This window comes from Lissotriton helveticus, chromosome 12 (assembly GCF_964261635.1).
Source record: "Lissotriton helveticus chromosome 12, aLisHel1.1, whole genome shotgun sequence".
Taxonomy (NCBI): domain Eukaryota; kingdom Metazoa; phylum Chordata; class Amphibia; order Caudata; family Salamandridae; genus Lissotriton; species Lissotriton helveticus.
The window spans coordinates 899777721-899798376 of NC_136073.1; the positions used below are offsets into that span (position 1 = coordinate 899777721).

The window sequence follows — 20656 nt, forward strand, 5'->3', positions numbered from 1 at the left end:
CTGCTAATATTTCTGCTTCATCAACATTTGAGCCATAAACAAGACATATGACCACCTTCATTCCATCTATTACACACTCTGCAATAGCCCACCTCCCAGAGGTGTCTGCAGTTGTCTTCCCAATCACGCCTAATCCATGTCTAACCATTATAGCCACACCCCTAGTCATAATAGTCTGTCGGGATGCCACAGCTAAGCTAAATCCCAATTCTTTCAACACCATACGTCTACCCCAGGGTACATGTGTTTCCTGTACACATACAATATCAGGTTTTATTAACCGCAAGTCAGCTGCAACCCGTTGTCTTTTGCTATTATTATACAGGCCACAAACATTAAATGAGCAGACACATAGCCCATAATCTCTCATTTTATCTACCATGTCTTTCACAGTATCCTACCACTATATGCATCATAATTATGTATACATGATACTACTCAAAAATGTCGTGTTAATATCATCATGGATTGAATTTTTACCCCCCCCCACCCACCTTCCCACCCCCAATTCCCCATGCCCCACCCCAAGTTCCCACACAATACCACCCTCGTGCCACAAAAAACCCTCCCCCACCCTCCACCCTTTCCCCAATACATAGGCAATAGGCCTATGGTCCTTGTGATGGAAAGTCAATTGCGACCCTGTGTTCCCCGCCCTTCCGACATGCTACTAGCTAAATTATAATCAAAACCAAAGATTTACTACATCGAAAGGAGACATTAATTTCTTCCTTAACTTTTGATCCCACATCCTAATCTTCATATGTCTCCCTGCGCCAGAAGAAGTAAGAACCCATTACATAGCCAAAGGTCCACTCAGATAGTCATCAAATAATCCTTAGCTTGCACCTCTGAGATAAAAAAGCGCGTTTGACCCTTACACATTACTTTAAGTGTGGCAGGGTTTAACAAAAAAGCTTGTGCCCCCTTTTCCTAAAAGGAGGTGATTAATTGGCGCAACTACCAACTTTTCTTAACGTATGATGACAATAATCAGGTCTTACAAAAAATTGTGTGCCCTTCCCCGCCTACTGTCTATCAGGCTGTGCAAGATCATAAATGGCCTGGTGCGCCAAGAAATTATTCAGACAAATCAAAATCGCCAGTGGTCTTAGTTCAGATTGACCCGCTTTCACAGCCCGTTGTTTGAATGGGAACCTGTGTGCCCTTTGCACTTCATTAGCTTAGTTCCACCCTGTCAGTTCAGGAAAAGACTTACGAACATCATGGCCCTCAACCCCCTCGGGCACCCCTAATATTCTAAGATTATTCCTCCGACGCCTATTCTCCAAGTCCACAAGCTTAATTTGTATGTCATCTTTGTGTAGGCTTATAGCTTTTGTAGCCGCCTTCTGTGCCACGATTTAATCCTCCAGTGTGGAGATTCGTCGTGCCTCAACGTCATTCATTCTCTCAGTAAATTAATAACACGTTTTAGCAATCTTTCTAACTGTGTTTTGAAGTTTATGACAAGCTGTGTGGGTTTTTAAATTCTCCATGCGTGGCTCTACTCTATGATCTGAAATACATCGGTAGATTGACTCCAGGGAGATCCATAGTCTGGTTTTTCTCCAAAACCACCCACGGCTTGGTCTGATGATTTTACACCTTCAGGGGTCATTTCAACTGAGGGGGGAAAGCCCCACAACAAGTTCTTTGTTGCTTCTAATCGATCCCCCTTCTCCTTAATTGCTACTTGCTTACGCACAGTGGATACCTCAAAATTTTCCTCTTCCAGATTTGTATTATTCAAATCTCTACCAATACTCATCAGAGAAAATAATACCCAGTAACTTCAGTGTCTAGCCTGTTGGGGGTTTTATTTGAAAGGAGAAAATACTTTTTTATAGGTAAATATGTGAAAGAGTTCATTTTCAGATCCCTATAAAAGACATTTCCATGGTCTGGTGTGCAAAAAGGTTTATATTTCTTAAAATCGCTCTCTTTTGCTCTTAACATAATCATAATGTTTGTGTTTACGTATGTTGTTAGTGTCTGCACATCTCCAAAGGCAACAGAGCCAGCTAGTCTTATGTCTGGACGAATGTGGGCGTCGGAGTCCTAAATAAAATTTTCAGGGATCTTCTAGCAATGCTGAATATATTTTGATGTCTGGGTCTAGCTTGATAAAAGACAGATCGTAATTGACTTCACTTTGGAGAACCCAATTTTTAGATGTTGCCTGCTTTGCAGATAGATGCATCATTGGTGATAGACTGCATGGGCTTACTGTCTTTCTACTTTCCCTTTGTATGAATCTATCATACCCAGAGACAAGTTGGGTAGATGGCCTCCGATTTGCAAAATGAGCCTCTGAAGTTGGTGAAATGGGTTCTAAACGTGTTTTTATTCTCTTTTTCTAGGAGATTGCTTCATATTTAATCACTTTTGAGAAGCACGAAGAATGGCTATCTTGCTCTCCCAAAACTAGGTAAGAGAGAATTATTTCTAACAAAGATTCACTTCCCTTGTCACAGGACATAACGTACTTGGGTCACTAAGAACTCCGGGGAGTCGACAAGGAGCAGCCCGCTGTCCATTGCTCTCATATGTACATATACTCACTCAGTGATGCAGTACGCAGAAGGCTTAGAAATACAAGTTTCTTGACTGATTGCATACATTGAAATACGGTGTAATAAGCTTGCAAGCTGCTGTCATCATCAAGTCAAACCACGGTTCATTACTGGCGTTAAAACATGACCAACCTCCGCCTGACATCATAACTAGGCCTGGGCGGTCAATTCCATTCCGCTCGTGGAATTTGGGTAAGTTAGCATTCTGCGGAGAACGTGGAATTGCCAAACATTCCTCGATTCCCCGGCTTCGTGGAATTTTTTGCTTGTTTGTGCTTTCAAATGCGTGTTCGCAAGATATTTCTCCCCGAGCACGCAAGCAGCGTTCCCGAACAGAAAAAAAGCATCGCGAACGGGCGGAACAAGCAATTCCCCCGTGTTCGCAGAACTTTTGCATGCTCGCTGAGATTTTTTACCGTTTTGCAGAGCTTTGTGTAGAGCGACTACGCAAATTACGCCCACCCCTAATCTTAACAAAGGGCAAGAGGCTGAAAGTTCTCCACCTTGATGGAAACCTCTGTTCTAATGGATATTTATAACCGCAAAATTCTCACCTTTAGAGTATTTACCAGGCGCCAGACTGGGTATGGGAATTTTATCATTACAGTGCCTCTACACGCGGGTATTTGTCACTGTGCAGGTCCACATAGGCTTTGTACCGCACTGGAAGTGATGAAGGGGAGCTGCATATAAGCGCCACTGCGACTTGGAACGGGCTCTGAATCTCCACTCGCACTTTCATCTTTGAATCCCACATTGTAATCCATTGTGCTTTGCCACTCTTCCTCTCTTTTGGGTGTTGTTTTGGGCCCCAAAGATCTGCAGAGGCTCCCAGTCAGATTACTGCCAGTGGATCACAGCTGTTTAGTGTAGAGTATTAACACAGTTAAATTAAGTTGCATCCAAAGTTAAGGGGCAGCCAGCAGAGGAAGCAAAGGAGAGTACAAGTTCCTAGCACACTCTCTGACTCTTATCGACCCCCTTCTGTTTGTGTTGCTCCTCTGAGGATGTTTTTCTCATAGCTTCATCTAGAGCCTCATTGGTGATGTTCCTGAAGTTCTTTAACTTTCAGAGTGTGAAGAGCAAGCAACTATCACAGACAGACAGACAGACAAACAAACAGACAGACAGACAGACAGACAAACACTCACTCTCTCTCCAATTGGGCCCTATTCACATGACTTTCATAGTCTCCTTTGACCTAGCGGCATGTGATAGTTCTTTCTTGTTTGGGAAGCCAAGTTCACCTTGGTCAGTGTGACAAAGGCTGTGAAGTTGAACAGCAGCATGAGTTGGAGCTACCAGATGCCAGATACACTAAAGATGTCTTCTGAAAATGAGTAACAATACAGCAATTTAGAAAAGCCTCTTTTTTGATATGCATATGGGTAGCATGAATGAATTTATAGATGTCCTTGTTTTCCGTAGCTCTCACCTTCAAATGGTTGTAGTTTAGATATCCAGTCATGTACATAGGGAGGGTGAGACATTGTCGCTTAGTAGGTGCTCCTTGAAGATGTGTCTTCAGCTTCTTTCTGAATTACAGTAATTGCAAACAAGCCTGTTCTGTGGTGGAATGTTGTTCCAGGTACTGGGTTTATAGATGGTGATGGCTACCCTTCAAGTGTTGTTGTTTTTTCTATCCATATACATTCTTGCAGGATCTGAGAAATTTGACTCTACTATTAACAGTCTATAAGGTTTGTCCGAGCGGTCAACACAACGAATCTAGGGACGTCTTGGACTTTTGTTTCAAGTGTCTTTATTTTTAGGTGTTTTAGGCACACTTTTTAGTCAAAAATAGGACATGGCAGAAAACACGGACAGAACAGAGGATGATGTTCGGATGTTCTTCCGGGCGAGGTGATCTGCGTCATGGGGTACCGTCTTGCCTTCGCGTAGGTCTTCTTCCCGTTGGTACTCCTCGGAAGGGCAAAAGAAAAACAAAAGGGGCCGGGATTAGTCACATCCGTCCTCTCACAGAAAGTTTGTGCTACCGTCACCATACGCAGTGAAGGAGGGGAGAGAGGGTTCGTGAAGGAAGGAGGACGACGTGGTTTGGAGGGTGCTACCTCTTGTCACCCCACCACCCCCACCAGAAGGCACCCCTTAAAGGTACTTGCCTTGGGCCACGGCCCGTCTACCGGGCCGTGGCGTCCGGACCCAGGGCGTGTGCTCCCTTCCTAGGGCCACCGGGTGTGTGCGCCTTGTAGGTATGTGGAGGGTGCTCCCTTGGGTTCCGGTCCTCGCCGAGCCTGTGCCCTCCTGGCTCCTCCGAAAGTCGCTCCTCTCCAATTCCGGGACTGCTGGGCTCCTCCAGCACTGGCTCCGCTCCTCCTCCGGGACAGCTGGGCTCCACCGGGATCTGGTCCGCTCCACCTTCGGGACAGCTGGGCTTCTTCGGGCTCTGCTCCGCTCCACCTCCGGGACAGCTGGGCTCCACCTCCGGAATCAGCTCCGCTCCTCCGGGCTCTTCGTCTTCCTCCGGGCTCCAGGCTACTGCTTCCTGATTACGCCGCCCGCCCTCTGTTGGTGACGTGCTTTTATCGTCCCACCTCGGTTGCCATGCCTGCCTGTCTCGGAAAACAGCTAGACCGCCAACTGCTTCCGGGCAGTTGCTGGTGTCTCCTCCCGATATGACCCACTTCCGGCCGTCATTCCCGGCCGACTCCCCGTCCTTGTCACAGATCCTCCCCCATAGGAATGGACGATGGGGCCATTCGAAGGACGGGTACCGGGATAGGTAGTCAGCACCGATCTGCTCCGCCCCAGGAACGTGAACACCAGTTGCTTTGGGACGGTTCTATAATACCTGTTTGTAGCATGTCGGACACTTCCTTTTCTACGGCCCCTCGGCGCGCTTCTGGGATTCTGTAGGGTTTCAATTTTACGATATCGGGGACTATGGAAGTGATCTTATGTTGGACCAAGGAGGTTAATCCTGGACGTGTAGAGAACAGACCGGAAAAAGATGTTAGTAAGGTCGTAACCTGAGTTTTCTGGGTTTCTGTCAATGTCGTGCCTGTAAGGACTGGATGATCAGAGTGCTCCTGTACCGGGGACAGGGGGAATGTCTAAGGGAGGGTAGGAACAAGCCAAGAGGGCCGTATTAGTAACCCCTGAGGAGGAGGAAGTTTAGTCTATCCATTATTTCAACAGATTGACATGGTATATCTGTTTCCTGTTGCCCGATGTGGCAGGAACACGCTGTAAGTGACCGGAGTCACCCTTTTTTCTATGGTGTAGGGTCCTTGCCATTTCATCAAGAGTTTGTCCTCTGTGGAGGGAAGCAAAATAAGGACCCTGTCGCCTGGCTGGAACTCCCTGAGTTTGCTGTTGCGGTCATAATACTTCTTTTGGGTGTTTTGTGCTTTCTGCATATTGTCATGTACTATTCCCCAGAGTTCTGTCAGGGAGGTCCTAAGATCTGTGGCATACTTTTTTTTTTTCAGAACTAGATTTTATTGACATTTCAGAAATGATTGCAGAGACATCTACAGCACTCCAAACACTGGAGGGGCTGTGAGCAAAAATCAGGAAGCACAGTTACAGCAATCAGTACAGTAGGCAGGATAAAACAGTGATATTAACTACCCGGACCCCCCCAACCCCGTAACACCCCCCCCACCCGGGTCCCACCCTAGCCCCGTTCACGATGGTCACCAGGATCTAAACAAAGCAATTTATACAGATATGGTAGTACACTCTCACTCTCGCCCCGGTACATAGGACAACTGGTCCACTATCGCGTCTCGCCGCGGCGGCGGCTCCAGCCACAGCCCCCTGTATTCTGCCCACCTCTTCGAGATTTTATAGTGTTTTCTGGGGCAGCCACGGGCCTCAAACACTGGGCGTTCCAGTCCCATACAATAATACATGCCCCGTTTCCAAACCTCAATCGGAGGAGCCCCAGGGTCTTTCCAGGCGCGGGCCACATCCCTTTTGGCCACTGTGAGGCCCAGGAGCAGGAGATGTCTTTTATAGATGTTGCCGCCCACCTGCTCCAAGACATGCAGAAGACCCAGCTGCGACGTACGCGGGAGCTGCCAGCCCAGAACCTCATCCAAACAGTCCCATATACGCCTCCAATATCTTACCATTGCCCCGCAGGTCCACACAGTATGTAGGAACGTGCCCACCTCTCTGCCACACCGCAGACAGTCGGGGGAGGCAATCAATCCAGCCCGCCACAGCCTCTCTCTCGTATAGTAAGCCCTATGTAGGTATTGAAATTGGATAAAGCGCAGCCGTGCGGCCACAGCCGCCCCCCTCGGAGCCGCAAGAGCCTCCCTCCATCTTTCTTCATCTATTTCACCAACGTCCCTCTCCCATTTGGACCGCAGGCCGTCTAGGGAGGACGCACAATGGGTAACAAGGGATTGGTATATGCAGGATATCTTCTTTTCCGTCAGTTCTCCCATGAACAGTTTAGCCTCTATGGGACTGAATTCCGGTAGGGAGTCCAACCCCTCCAAGGCGGGGGAGATAGCGTGGCGTAACTGCAGGTATTTGAAGAACTGGGTATTTGGCATATCGTACTCATCCCTCAACTCCTGGAAGGATTTAAGGGTTGTGCCCCTCATGACATGCCCTAACGCCGAGATCCCTATGGAGTCCCAGCCGCGATACCCCGGCAGGGCCGACAAGGCCGGCAGGCGGCCGTTCTGCCACAACGGGGTCTCCCCGGTCAGCCTATTCCACCATCCCATACGACCAAGAGCCCGACGCCAGACCCGGAAGACAGTCTGTGTAACCACTGGGAGCCTCTTTCTTTTCCCTGCTGAGTACAGTAGCGTGTGCAAGGTATCGGGTTCCATTAGATACCTCTCCAGTGCATATGCCGGATCGCCCCGATCCCCATACCACCATTCGTTAAGTATCAAGAGATGGGACGCCTGATAGTAGGAGAGGATGTCCGAAGATGCCAGGCCACCGCAGTATGTAGAGAGGAAACAGGTGTGAAGGGCCACACAAACCGCCCCCCCCCCCCCCCCCCCGCCCAGAGAAAGCGGCCCAGTGCCGAATCGACTTGGCGGAACCATTGTGGCAAGATAGGATAGGGATGATTCTGCAGTTGGTAGAGCAGACAAGGGAGAGCGACCATCTTAAAGATGGCCGACCGGCCATATAGGTTCAAGGGCATACGGGACCATGTCTTTATGTCCGATCTGACTCTGTCCCAGACCGGAACAATATTACGCGCCCACGAGACTCCAGGGATGTCAGTCAGAAACACCCCCAGGTATTTAAAACCCCCGTCGCCTTTTGTAGGGCGGATGCCCAGGCACCAAGTGCCACACCGCTGCCTAGGGTCCACAAAACAGACTTCTTTACGTTGAGATTAAGCCCTGAGACCTCGCCAAACACTCTCATAATCTCAAGAACCCTGGAACCTGACCTATTGAGATCTGCAAGAAAGAACAGCACGTCGTCCGCGTAGAGCGCAATGCGGTCTGAAGGCCCAGCCTCCCACTCGAACCCCTTCATCTGCGCATCTATTCGCACCCACGCCGCAAGGGGTTCCATTGCGAGAGCAAATAAGTATGGCGAGAGCGGGCATCCCTGTCGGGTACCTCGCCCGATGGGAAAGGCGTCCGAGATCGCACCGGCCACCCGCACGGACGCCGTCAGGTCGGTATTCAGCAGCCGTGTATACGAGAGAAAGTGAGGGCCGAGATTCAAACGGGGTAGGAGTGCCCGTAAGTACGTCCAGCTCAGCGAATCGAAGGCCCTATCGATATCAACCAATAGAAGTGCCGCCTGGGAGCCGGTGGCTTTCATCATCTCCAGAGCCACCTGGGCCCGCCTAATATTGTGTCTAGTGGCCCTGTGTGGCATAAAACCAGCCTGGTCCGGGTGGACCAGAGCGGTAATCAGAGGCAGGAGGCGGTTGGCAAGCGCCTTCGCGAGTATCTTCGCCTCCATGTTCAGGAGTGAGATAGGGCGGTACGATTCGTGGCGATCCGGTGGTCTCCCCGGTTTGCAGAACACCACTATCTCGGCATGCCTCCAATCCGGCGGCAGCTGACCCAGTTCCCTAGCAGCATCCAATGCCTTCTTGAAATGGGGCCCTAACTGGAGATGGTATTTCCGTAGAAACTCGCACGGGAAGCCGTTTGGCCCCGGGGCCTTCACGGCATTCAGCTCACCCAGCGCCGTGCCCAGTTCCTCCGCGGACAAAGGAAGCTCGAGACTGTCACGCTCCTCGTCGGAGATCCCCTGCGGCGGGAGGTCCGCCAGAAATTTATCCACTGCCTCCGCAGGAAGAGAGTCTCTGGGGGCATATTGCGCCTCATAGTAGCGCGCAAAACTGTCGGCTATAACCCCTGGATCGGTTATAGAAGACCCGGCCTCATCTCTCAGCGCCGGCAGCGTCTGAGCCTGGAACGTGCCCTGGCACAACCTGTACAACATTGAACTGGATTTGTCCCCCCATTGGTATATTCTACTCTGCGTTGCAAGCCATATATGGTGCGACTCCTCAAGAAGTAGGGAAGCAGCATCACTCTGCGATTGAAGGAGCCGCCGCGTGTCCTCCTCCGCCCCTGTCTCCGTAGACCGTGCTTCCAGAGTGCGGACTCGATCCGCTGCCTTCTCCAGTTCCTCCCCTCCTGTCCTACGGGCCCTCGCACACCAGGCTATATCCACTCCTCTGAGTGTAGGCTTCATGGCCTCCCAGAGGGTCACCACGTCCGAATCTGGCCCCTCATTCTCCTCCCAGTAGTGTGCAATGGCCTCTCGCATATGGGACTGGTAGTCATCCCGTTGCAGATGCCAAGTAGAGAGGCGCCATCGAAATGGCTGTCGCCTTCTGTCAAGGAGGATATCAATCGTAACGGGGGAATGATCAGAAAGCCCACGCGGCAAAATAGCAGTCGACGCCACCCTTCTGATGGCGGCGCACGGGACGAACAAGTGGTCCAACCGTGAGAAGGATCGATGGACCGCCGAAACATAAGTAAATTCCCGACTGTGTGGGTGTTGATAGCGCCAGGCATCCATCCATCCCATACCTCTCACCATATCACTCAGTCTCGTAGGGGCAGCCGCCAGCTGTCCGCCACTCGGCCTGTAGCGATCCGCAGAGCCATCCATTACATCATTCCAGTCGCCTCCTATCACTGACAAGACGTCCGGTACCTCAGCCCAGACCGCAAACAGCTTCTCCACCAGAGACCATTGCAAGGGGGGGAGCATACACACTGCCAAAGACCACTTGTTCCTCGCCAATCGTTCCTTTGATAAAGACATATCTGCCCTGGGCATCAATCCACTGTGTAGAATGTGTGTAGGACACCCTTCGGTGAACCAAGACCGCCACCCCCCGGGATCCCCGGGCAAAGCCAGCATGGAACATCTGATGATACCCATAGCGCTGTAAACTCAGAGTCTTCGTGTAGGAAGGTAGATCCCTGACTATGGTTGCCCCCAACTTTTTGCCTGGTGTTTTGCTGGTTTTCTGACTTAGTTGACCTAGGGCCCTGCTATTCAGGACCCCAGGCCTACTGCTCTCTCTGTAAAATGGATTCCATGTACCTTAGGTACATATCTAATTGGATACTGAGTCACCTTGTCAGTCCCTGTACAGTGTACCTTAGGTACCCAGGGCATAGGTGTACCCAGGGCCTACCAGGGGCTGCAGCATGTATTATGCCACCCCTGGCTGGCCATCCAAATCTGACACAACTGGCTGCTTGACAGCTGGGGCAAGGTGGTGTAATCACCCTTTGCTTTAGATATAGTATACCTATATCTAACCCTAAAAATGGACACACAGATCTCCTATCAGTCACTCCTATGGCAGGCCTTGACAATCCTAAAGGCAGAGTGCTTGGAATCGTGTGAGATAGTGCTCTGGCATAAGCTGAGCCTGTCTGCGGCTTTCGGGATCCATCCCTTAGCCGTTTCCATGATATCGCATACCATATACTCTTAAGTGCCTTATAATCCTCGCGGTTATATGCCAACTCTGGTATCGCTTTATCAAAACATGTCGAGTAAGGTGTCATACGAATTGGAATACTAACCCCTCGCCAATTCTGGCGACGGGGTTAGCATTCCACCCTTCTAGAGGGACACGACATGTATGTAACCTGTAACCCCGGTTAAAGTCAGACATAGCCTTAGCTCCACAAAATGGATGCTGCCACCGAGACACAAGTCTGCCCTCCTGCTGCTGGGAGTCCTCCCAGAGCAGGAGGCAAGGACAAAGGGTTTCCTGCCAGGGGCGGTGCCAGCACCGTCCCAGACAGGGTTTTGTGTATTCTAGGTAGGCAGGGCTTTAGAGGAAGGTGACTGCAAGTGGCACCCCGGTGCTCACTGTGCATAGGCCGGCTGGAACGAGTTCCAGGGGCACTCCAGCCCCTGGCCTGGGGAAAGCCCGCCAAAGGAGAGGGGTGTAACCACCCCCCTCCTGGTCCCACCCATAGGGCAGGACCTAGTCGCGTGCCAGCCCCCTTTTTCAGGATAAAGGTAGGAACTGGCCCCCTTCCAAATCAGATCATCTTTGAATCCTGAAACTACTTTCCACGAAAGGAACTCAAGACTTCTTCCCAAGATTCTCCCTTGTGACTAAGGAGTAGTCACCCTGCAGCAGCAGGCACCAACCAAGTATCGCGGTTTGTTGCCAGTCTGTCCTTCGGATCAAGACTGCTCCAGCACGACGAGAACCGGCTTCCCTGGCACCTCTGACCTCAACCTGCATCATCAGCCCAGCTGTGATCCGTGGGTGTGACGAGACCTCGAGGGACCGGCCATCTTCAGAACTGCACGACGCTTGTCCAGCACGACACCCGAGTGACCCTCGACTGAGTGCTTTGGGGTAAGAGAAGCCCCGACCCTGAGCAGCTCCAGCACCGAAGTTCAGCCCCCCTGCATCCACGAGATCTGCGTGGGGCCCTCCTGCTCTTTGCTGCTCACCGCGTTGTCCAGGTCGCTTGCCCGTTGGCTAGTGGCCCCCTCACGACGCTCCACGACGACAACCACTGCTGGTCTGGTTGCTCCAGACTAGCCCTTGCTCCCCTCCAAAAGAGGAGCACCCTGGACCCTCCTGGTCCACTCAAGACACCATTTTAGGTCCACCGTGTGGGCCTTGCATTTGCCAAGACTTGTTGCCCAATCCTGGGTCCAGCGACGTCGACAGCAAGAACCTTCGTGGGACAGCTTGCACCTCCTTCCTGGTCGCCAACAACGCCTCCTGGTCCGAGAGACTGCAGAGCCCAGCAGCGCCACTCACCTGGCTGAGGTGACTTCGTCCGGTGCCATCCTGGTGCCCACTCAAATCACTGGCTAGTGATTCAGAACTTGGTCCCCTCTGCTTACAGGTTTCTTCTTCCCTGATCCAGGCTTGGATCACTCCGAACTTTCTTCACTGGCCGCCTGCCAGCAACTCTTTCTTCAGGCTCCTGGTTCATCAACGAAGAAACCCGACGACACTTGAACCCTATGCAGCCGCAGCCCCTGGGCTAGGTAAACCGAGTACTCCGGTGCTCCAGCGTAGGTCCACTCTCTAAGTGTCTAGATCCACTTTCGTTTTTGACCTACCTAGTCGGGTTCGCCCGAAAACACTAACTTTGCATTTACTAGGTTCCATAGACTTTGTTCCGCATTACGCGTGAGAGTTCCCACTCTGCACACGACGTCCCTAGGTCTCCTGCTAGTAATCTAAAGGTTCAGTAGTCCAGTCCTAGCGATCCCAAAGCCTATGAGAGTAGTACTTACCTGCTAGTAATTTCGCATTCCACTTTTGTAGTATATGGTTTTTCGTGCCCCTCGGGCATTTGTGTAAATTGTGCGACAAAGTATTTTCGTAAGAGTTTTGTTGTGTGCTTAGCTCCCTGACTCATAAAGAGTTCAGGGTAGTCTTGTTATAAATAAATATCTGTTTATTTTCATAACAACTTGTGTGGTGTCCTTTCACTTGGTGTTCAAGGGGTAATGTGATGGTAAAACAGCTGGCTTAACACGCCCTCTAGAGTCTTAGCCTTAGACTGCTCGTATCCATGCTACTAGGATAGCTGGTCTATCAGGTTGACTTACAACCAATCATCAATAAGGGTTGTTTGGACTGATACATAGTGATCACTAGAATAGTGAGCACTGCATATCAGGCCAACTTCTCACACTTCGTACCTAGGAGATGAGTCTCTTGTAACAGTAGGACATCAGCCTTCTCCATTTTCCCCTGCCGCAGCACCGCCCCTCTTTTGATTTTATCAAGCATACCCCTCACGTTCCAACTCACAATTCTCAGTGCAGCTCTGGGGAGCTCCGAGGCATGACCCCTAGCCGCCATTGACTGGAGAGGTCCGCAATCGCCCGGGCGTAGGAGAGTGCAATTGTCCATAGGACATAAGCCGAACCTGGTGGACCATCGTGTGTGAACAAGCTACCCCTGTGGACCCAAACATAGCGCATCCCCCCTCCCCCCTCCCCCAGACCCATCCCCAACCCAACCCCCAAAAAACCGGCCTCCCCCCTCCCCTATACCTCAACAACAGTGAAGTACCTGTCGCGGTGCAGGAGCGCCCTGACCCCCAACGGGAGGTCAGTGGCCACCCACTCCAATGGATCCCCAAGAACCCCCCCCTCATAAGTCCCAACTACCCACCCAACCAACAGACCCCCCCCTAGCATCCCCCACTTGGGTAGGAGGCAAAGCCCCTGTAAAAGAGCATCCTGAACCCCCCTCCCCCGCCCCACACAGTCCCAACTATGATAAAGGGAAGCGAATACATTCAATTAGCAAGCAGCAGTCCAAACGGACACATGAAAGCACCACCTCCCAGCGGGAGCCTGTAATTTCTGCAAGCAAGTTCAGTCCCCTGAGGCCCCTCCATCTTTGCCAGAGTGGTCGGAGTCGGTAGGTGCGCCATCTCGTTTCCCACCACGTGAAGAGGAGCGTTTCCGCGACCTTGACCTCCTATGTCTCTTGCCCCTGGCATTCTGGTCCTCCTGTTCCGGCGATGGGCCCCTCGAGTGGCCCGGGTTCAGTCCCGGCTGGGCATGCGGCCGGACCCTCACTGTCTCATCAGTCCATTTAAAGACGTCCTCCGGAGTATCAAAGAAATGGGTTCGGGACTGGAAGACTACCCGCAGGCGGGCTGGATAAAGTGAGGAGTATTGGATCTTCAGACCTCGTAGTTTCGCCTTGGCGGCAATGAACGAATGACGTTGTTGTTGCACTATTCTGGTGTAATCCGGAAAGATCATGATCTTCTGGTTTTCAAATAGAAGAGTCTTTGGTCCTCGCCTCCTGTAGGATAGTGTCCCTGTCGTGGAAATTCAGAATTCTAGCTATCACCGGCCTGGGCCGCTCCCCCGCTGGCGGCTTCTGCGTCAGGGCTCTATGTGCGCGTTCAATCACAAAGCATCGTGACAGAGCGTCCGGGGGAAGCCAAGTCTCCAACCATTGGGACAAGAATAGTTCCATGTTCCCCTTCTCGCATCCTTCCGGAAACCCCACAAAGCGAAGGTTGGGCCCCTTTGGACGTTTTCCATTGCCGCCATTTTCCGCTTCAGGGTCCCAACGTCGTCCTCCACCACGATATCCTGGATTCCGCCTCAGTAATACGCGCCACTGCGTTCCGCAGGTCCTGACGCAAAAGGGTCACATCTGCGCCAACTGCCCCTATCTTGGCGTCTAGCATGTCTCTGGACTGGGTAATCGCAGCCATAAGTGCTGCATTGTCAGGGCCTGTCCCGTGGCCGCCGCCTGATGCACCGGGCGCCCCACTCGGCCCCGTAAATTTATCTATGGGCCCCTGTTTGGCGGACCCACTGCCTCCCCCGCCTCTGGTCATGTCCGCAGCACACCTGGGCTCAACTGTCTCCGGAGTGCCCATAGATTGCCTCAGTACTGACACCTCGCACCTCCAATCACAAACAAGGGTATACCACACGAATAACTCCAGGCACACAGTTCCTCCACGCTATCGTCGTCTGCTGCCAGGGGGGGGACACCGGGTTCCACGAGGCTGCCCCCAAGAGTAAGGTGCGCAACGTCGTTCCAGCCAGACCCAGCCTCCGCACCGTGAGGTCCCTGCTCCAATCTCTAGCCACAAGGGGGGCCCCCGTGGCCCCGCACCAGGCCACGGAACGACCAGCCACCAGCTCCTAGCGGAGGAGCCCCCCTGCTTCACAGTCCAACTGTCCCGGGCACTCACCGGTGTTGCGTGGGCCGCCCGCTGTCTCCCGCCGCCTCGTAGTCACACTCGGATGGGGCCACACAGAGTCACCCACGGCGAGTTCGTCGTCTCTCCAGGCGCCGCCACCGGGCCCACTCAGGCTCGATCTCCACACTCGCCTGAAGCAAGGGAACACACCAGTCCCTTGGGCAGGATCTCACCTCGGGGGCACCGTACCCCCAGCCGCTCCGGTCGATTCCCCAGCCACCGCAATGCTCCAGCTCTCGCGGCTGGGTATCTTGAAACTCGAGGTCCCGGTCTCTCGGCCCCGAAGTAGGCCGCAGCTCCCTCCGGCCTCTCTCCCAGCTCAGGTCGGTGCCTCCACTGCAGCGGGCAGGCCCGCGGACTCGCCCACAGATCCGCCACCAATAAGGGCCGCAGGCCCAGGAGAAATGCAGGCACAGCCGGCCGGCGCGGAGACCTCCCGACCGGGAGGCGCCAAAATCGAGGTCCCGGCTTCATCCCCCGGGACTAGGCCGCAAACCGCCGCTGCTGCTGTCTTCGCTGCGCAGGATCCGGGAGCGCCGAATAACGTACCGAACAACACCTCCTGCCCTCCGCTACAATCACCGCCGGTGTGGGCTACAAGGCGGGTCCAGGAGCCAGGATAAATCGCCGGATAACAGTCGGGCCGGTGGGAGCTCTAGCAAGCTGCGTCCACCATCGTTGCCCGCTAAGCCACGCCCCCGTCTGTGGCATACTTTAATAAGGGTTTCCCTTCCCCGTCTTCTTGCTCCCACTGTTCCACCGCCATATCCAGCAGAGTTCTTGGCTTCCTTCTGAACAATAGTTCGAAGGGAGAATAACCTGTAGACCTTTGTTCATGGGCTCGTAGGGCGAAAAGAAGCAGAGGTAGCTTTTGATCTCAGTCCCTCCCTGTCTCCGAGACGGCCTTGCGGAGTAGATTTTTGATGGTCTTGTTATATCTCTCTACAAGGCCCGTCCGTCTGTGGATGATAGACCGAAGTGCGGATTCTATGAATCCCTAAAATGTCACAGATTTGGCCCATCATTCTCAGGACGAACGGGGTCCCCTGGTCCGTTAGAATCTTGGAGGGGAAGCCAACTCTTGAAAATAGGGTGATCATGGCTTGGGCTATTGCCGGGGTGTCATGCTTGACAATGGGAAGGCCTCGGGATACCGGCTAGAGTAGTCAATAATGACCAATATATAGCAGTGGCCTCTAGCGGATGGTGTCAGGGGTCCTACTAGATCCATTCCGACCCTCTTAAAAGGTACGTCTATAATGGGTAGGGGTTGCAAGGGAGCTTTTTGGACACATCCCAGACTCGAATACTGGCATCTCACACAAGCAGCACAATGCTTAGTGACGTCTTTATACACACGTGGCCAGTAGAACCGTTCTGATAGGTATTTGAGGGTGTTCTCCTTCCCATAGTGTCCCCCTCCCATTTTATTGTGGGCTAGCAGAAGGACTCTTTCACGAAAGAGGGATGGCACAACTAGCTGTTTTTTAACCTGGGCGTCCTTTTTCTCTGCCCTATACAACAGTCCCTTTTCCATAAGGAAGTATGGTCCTACCTGCTCTGGCGTGTGCTCTCGAACTTGCTCCCAGGCATGGGTTAGGGATTCGTCCTCTCGTTGGGCGGTACTGAAGCTGCAGTGGCCTGACCTGTTGTTGTCTGCAAGGGAAAAAGGTAGAGCAGTACAAGGTTTCTGAGAAAGGAGGAAGTCATTCTTTTCCTTACGCCTTTCCTTTTTGCTTTTCTTGGTCCTAGGGGCTGAACATTCTAGGTCTATTGAGGAAAAAGGGGCCTCCTGAAGCCATGTCTGCGTCTTCCCCTTTTTTCCCTTCAAATACTCATCGAACTTAGGGTGATCGGTCCCTATGATTACGGCCTCTGGCAGGGAAGGAATCACCCCTACCTTCTTAAGGTGAGGGTCGTTATCTACGTCCAACAGAACTTCGGTTACTGGGTAGGACTTAGTATCGCCATGAACACAAGTTACCCTTACATGCTCTGAGCTTCACAAGGGGGAGACCTTGAAGAGGGACCCGTCTACCACTGTGATGTGACATCCTGTGTCCAGTAAGGCTTGATTTATTTTTCCATTTAGGTAAACCTCGGTTCTATACCGCTGGAGACCTTCCTTGATTAGGAATATCCAGCCTCGTGAATAGCCCACCTCCATGGGTTCTGCGGGTGGGTGTTTTTGCGGACAATATCTGGCTATATGCCCCCATTCTGCGCAATGAAAACATTGCGGTGTCTGTCCACTGATGCTGGAAGGGGTCAAGACCGGCTTCGGGACAGGACAAGAGGTGATTAGAGGTTTTGGGTCCGGTTTTACTGGGAACCTAGGGTTGGAGTAAGAGGGGGTCCAGAAGGGAGGAAGGGAGAGCTGAGGTCGAGGGTTGCCTACTCTGAAATCAGGGCATCTATGGAAGGCACATGCGATATCTACTGCGGAGGAAGTGTCCAGGTTGGGATGTTGCTTCACCCATGAACGGGTGGAAGGTGCTATGCTTCCAGATATTGCTCGAGATGGACCTTTTCCACCACTTCTCCTATTGTAGATAAATGGGGGGTTAGCCATCTGTTCTCCATATCCCGTATCCTGTAATACAATGCCCAAGGGTTGTCCCCTGTAGCCCATTTCTCCTTCCTGAACTTAAGATGATAGTGTTCCTGATCAAACCCTAGTCTCTCCAATATGGCCTTCTTCAGGTCGTCGTACGCAGTGGTTCCAGTCGGGGGATTGCGGCTTGGTACGCCGCCTGCAGTTCCCCCGAGAGCAGTGGGGCAATGTACTGACCCCATCTCTCTCTGGGCCAGGCTGCAGTGGATGCTACCCGTTCAAAGTTTAGGAAGAAGTAGTCAGGGTCCTCCCCTTCCTGGTATTTCTGCAATACCGTCCCAGAAACGGTTGGGTGGACCCGGGCATTGACAATCTCGTCAGTGAGTCTCAAGACAGCCGTTTCTTGCACTTGCTGATTGGCTGTGGTTACGGTAGCTTGTTCCTTTAGGGCATCTTGTAAGGTTTCCCTTCCTAGTCGGGCTTCTTGTATTTGTTGTTCTAGTACCAACTGGAGATGTCTTTGCCCTTCGGCCACCTGGGTGACCATCTCATCTAGCTGTATGGGCTGTGTCATGGTTTAACCCGCTTTGTGGGCTTGAAATCCCACTTCTGACACCACTTTGTAAGGTTTGTCCGAGCGGTCAACACAACGAATATAGGGACGTCTTGGGCTTTTGTTTCAAGCGTCTTTATTTTTAGGTGTTTTAGGCACACATTTTAGTCAAAAATAGGGGATGGCAGAAAACACGGACAGAACAGAGGATGATGTTCGGAAGTTCTCCCGGGCGAGGTGATCTGCGCCGTGGGGTACCGTCTTGCCTTCGCGTAGGTCTTCTTCCCATTGATACTCCTCGGAACAGGAAGAACAGGAGTCAATCTCCGTCGCCGGATATGGCTCTGATGTGGATGAAGACATTGTGAGAAGTTGGCCTGATATATGATGCTCACTAGTTCTAGTGATCACCTTGTATCAGTCCAAACAACCCTTATGGTGATTGGTTGTAAAGTCAACCGTATAGACCAGCTATCCTAGTAGCGTGGACAAAAGCAGTCTTTTAGTCTAATCTCTTTTGGCATGTGAAGCCAGCTGTTTTACCATAGTATAACCCCTTGAATACCAAATGAAAGGACACCACACAGGTTGTTATGAAAATAAACAGTCTATTTATTAATAACAACACCTCTGAACTCTTTATGAGATCAGAGGGCTAAGCACATGACAATACTAAAAAGGAAATACGAGTTCGCACGATATTTACACAAGTGCTTTAGGGGCACGACAAACCATATACTCAAAACAATGGAATGCGAGAAAAGAAAATACTGTAAGGAGATCCAGAGGCTTGTGGATCGCTGGGACTACGCTACAAACTAGGTAAGTAAGGAGCAGGAGGCCCACGGGACTCACGTGCAGAGTGGGAACTCTCACGCGGGATGCGTACCAACGTCTATGGATGCAACAGTTTACAAAGTTACGGATTCCGGACGAACACGGCTGGATGGAGGGAAAACAACAGTGGACCTGGACACTAGGAGAGTGAACACAGACTTCAGCACCTAGAAGCTTTAGTTACCTAACCCACAGGCTGCGGGTGCATAGGGTTGAAGTTGCGTCGGGTTTGCTGTGGATCCCGGTGATGCCTGAAACAAGAAGTTGCTGGCAGGCAGCCAGATGGAGGAGTCCAGTGGTTCCAAGGATGGAACTGGAAGATGGAAGTCCTGAAAAGGAAGGGGACAGAGTCTTGGTCACTAGCCAGTGACGGTGCTGGAACCAGGAGGGAACCAGGAGCTGTCGCCGAGTTCAGGTGAAGGAGGGGTCGCTTCTCTCTGTAGCTGCGAGGACCAGGAGCTGCTCTTCACGACCAGGCTGGAGGCACGAGCTGTCCCACGTAGTCTGCTGCTGTTGGCGGTGTCGGATCGTCGATCTGGACAACAGGCCTTGGCTAATGCAAGCCACGCGGTGGAACAAAGATGGCGTCTGGTGCGGACCAGGAGGGTCCGGGGTGCTCCTCTTTTACAAGGAAGCAAGGGCCAGTCTGGGGGACCAGACTAGCAGAGTCGAATTCTTTGGGTCGTCGTCTCAGAGGTCACTAGCCAGCCGGCAAGTGACCAGACAACAGGACAAGCAGCAACCAGGCAAAAGGGCCCCACGCAGATCACGTGGATGCTGGGGGGGCTGGTCTTTGGTGCAGGAGCTGCGTCAGTGTAGGGCTTCTCAAACCCTGATGCACTTACACGAGGGTCACTCGGGGGTCGTGCTGGAAGCGCTGTGCAGGTTTCTTCAAGATGGCCGTCTCCACGTTGCTCGTCGCACCCACGGGTCTCAGCTGTGCTGTGGACGTGGGTAGAAGTCAGAGAGGACTGGAGGTGCGGGTCTTGTCGAGCTGGGTCGTCGGATTCCTGGAAGGAAGGACTTTGCAGCAAACCGCACAGAAGCTTGATGGTGCCTGCGAAGCAGGATGGTCACTCCCTGACCATAGGGGAGATTCTTCAGTCTTCTGATGATCAGGAGGTCGAAGGTCAAGAGTTCTTCGTGGAAGTTGTCAAGAGTAATCTAACTTGGAATGGGACCAGCTCCTACCTTTATCCGGCTAAAGGGGGCTGCACTACGACTAGGTCCCTCCCCTGGGTGGGACCAGGAAGGGGGGTGGCTACACCCCCTTTCCTTTGTCCAGTTTCCTGCCAGAGCTGGGGCTGGAGTGTCCCAGCAACTGGTTGGAACCGGTGTATGCACAGGGCACCTTGTGTGCCCCAGGCATGTCTCATTCCTTTCAGCCTGTCCCTACCTAATACACAAAATCCTGTCTGGGGTGGTGCTAGCACCTCCCAAGGCAGGAAACCCTTTGTCCAAGCCACCCTCGCTGGAAGGACTCCCAGCAGCAGGAGGTCAGACTTGTGTCTGTGGTGGCAGCATCCATTTTGTGATGCTGAGGCTCGAGTTAACTTTAACCGGGGTTTACAGTTACATACATGTCGTGTCCCTCTAGAAGGGTGGAATGCTACCCCGTCGCCAGAATTGGCGAGGTGGTAGTATTCCAAATCGTATGACACCTTACTCGACATGTTTTGATAATGTTATACCAGAGTTAGCATTTAACCGCGAGGATTATAATGCACTTAAGAGTATATGGTATAGCGTTATCATGGAACAGCTATTAGGACTTGGTTCCGCAAGCTGCAAACGGGCTCAGCTCATGCCAGAGCACCATCTCACATAATTCCAAGCACTCTGCCTTCAGGATTGACAAGGCCTGCCATAGGAGTGACTGATAGGAATATATGTGTCCATTTTAGGGTTAGATATAGGAATACTATATCTAAAGCAAAGGGTGTTTACACCACCTTGCCCCAGC

General features: G+C 52.0%; 1 protein-coding gene across 7 annotated transcripts in view; it reads left to right on the forward strand.

Annotated features, from left to right (window-relative positions):
- CAMTA2 (calmodulin binding transcription activator 2) overlaps positions 1-20656 on the forward strand; it is an 809661-nt gene that overhangs the window by 181037 nt on the left and 607968 nt on the right. For all 7 annotated transcript variants that reach the window (XM_078668358.1, XM_078668360.1, XM_078668361.1 and 4 more), the window contains exon 4: positions 2364-2431. In XM_078668358.1, the coding sequence (XP_078524484.1) occupies positions 2364-2431 (68 nt within the window). The remainder of the gene's footprint in view (positions 1-2363; positions 2432-20656) is intronic.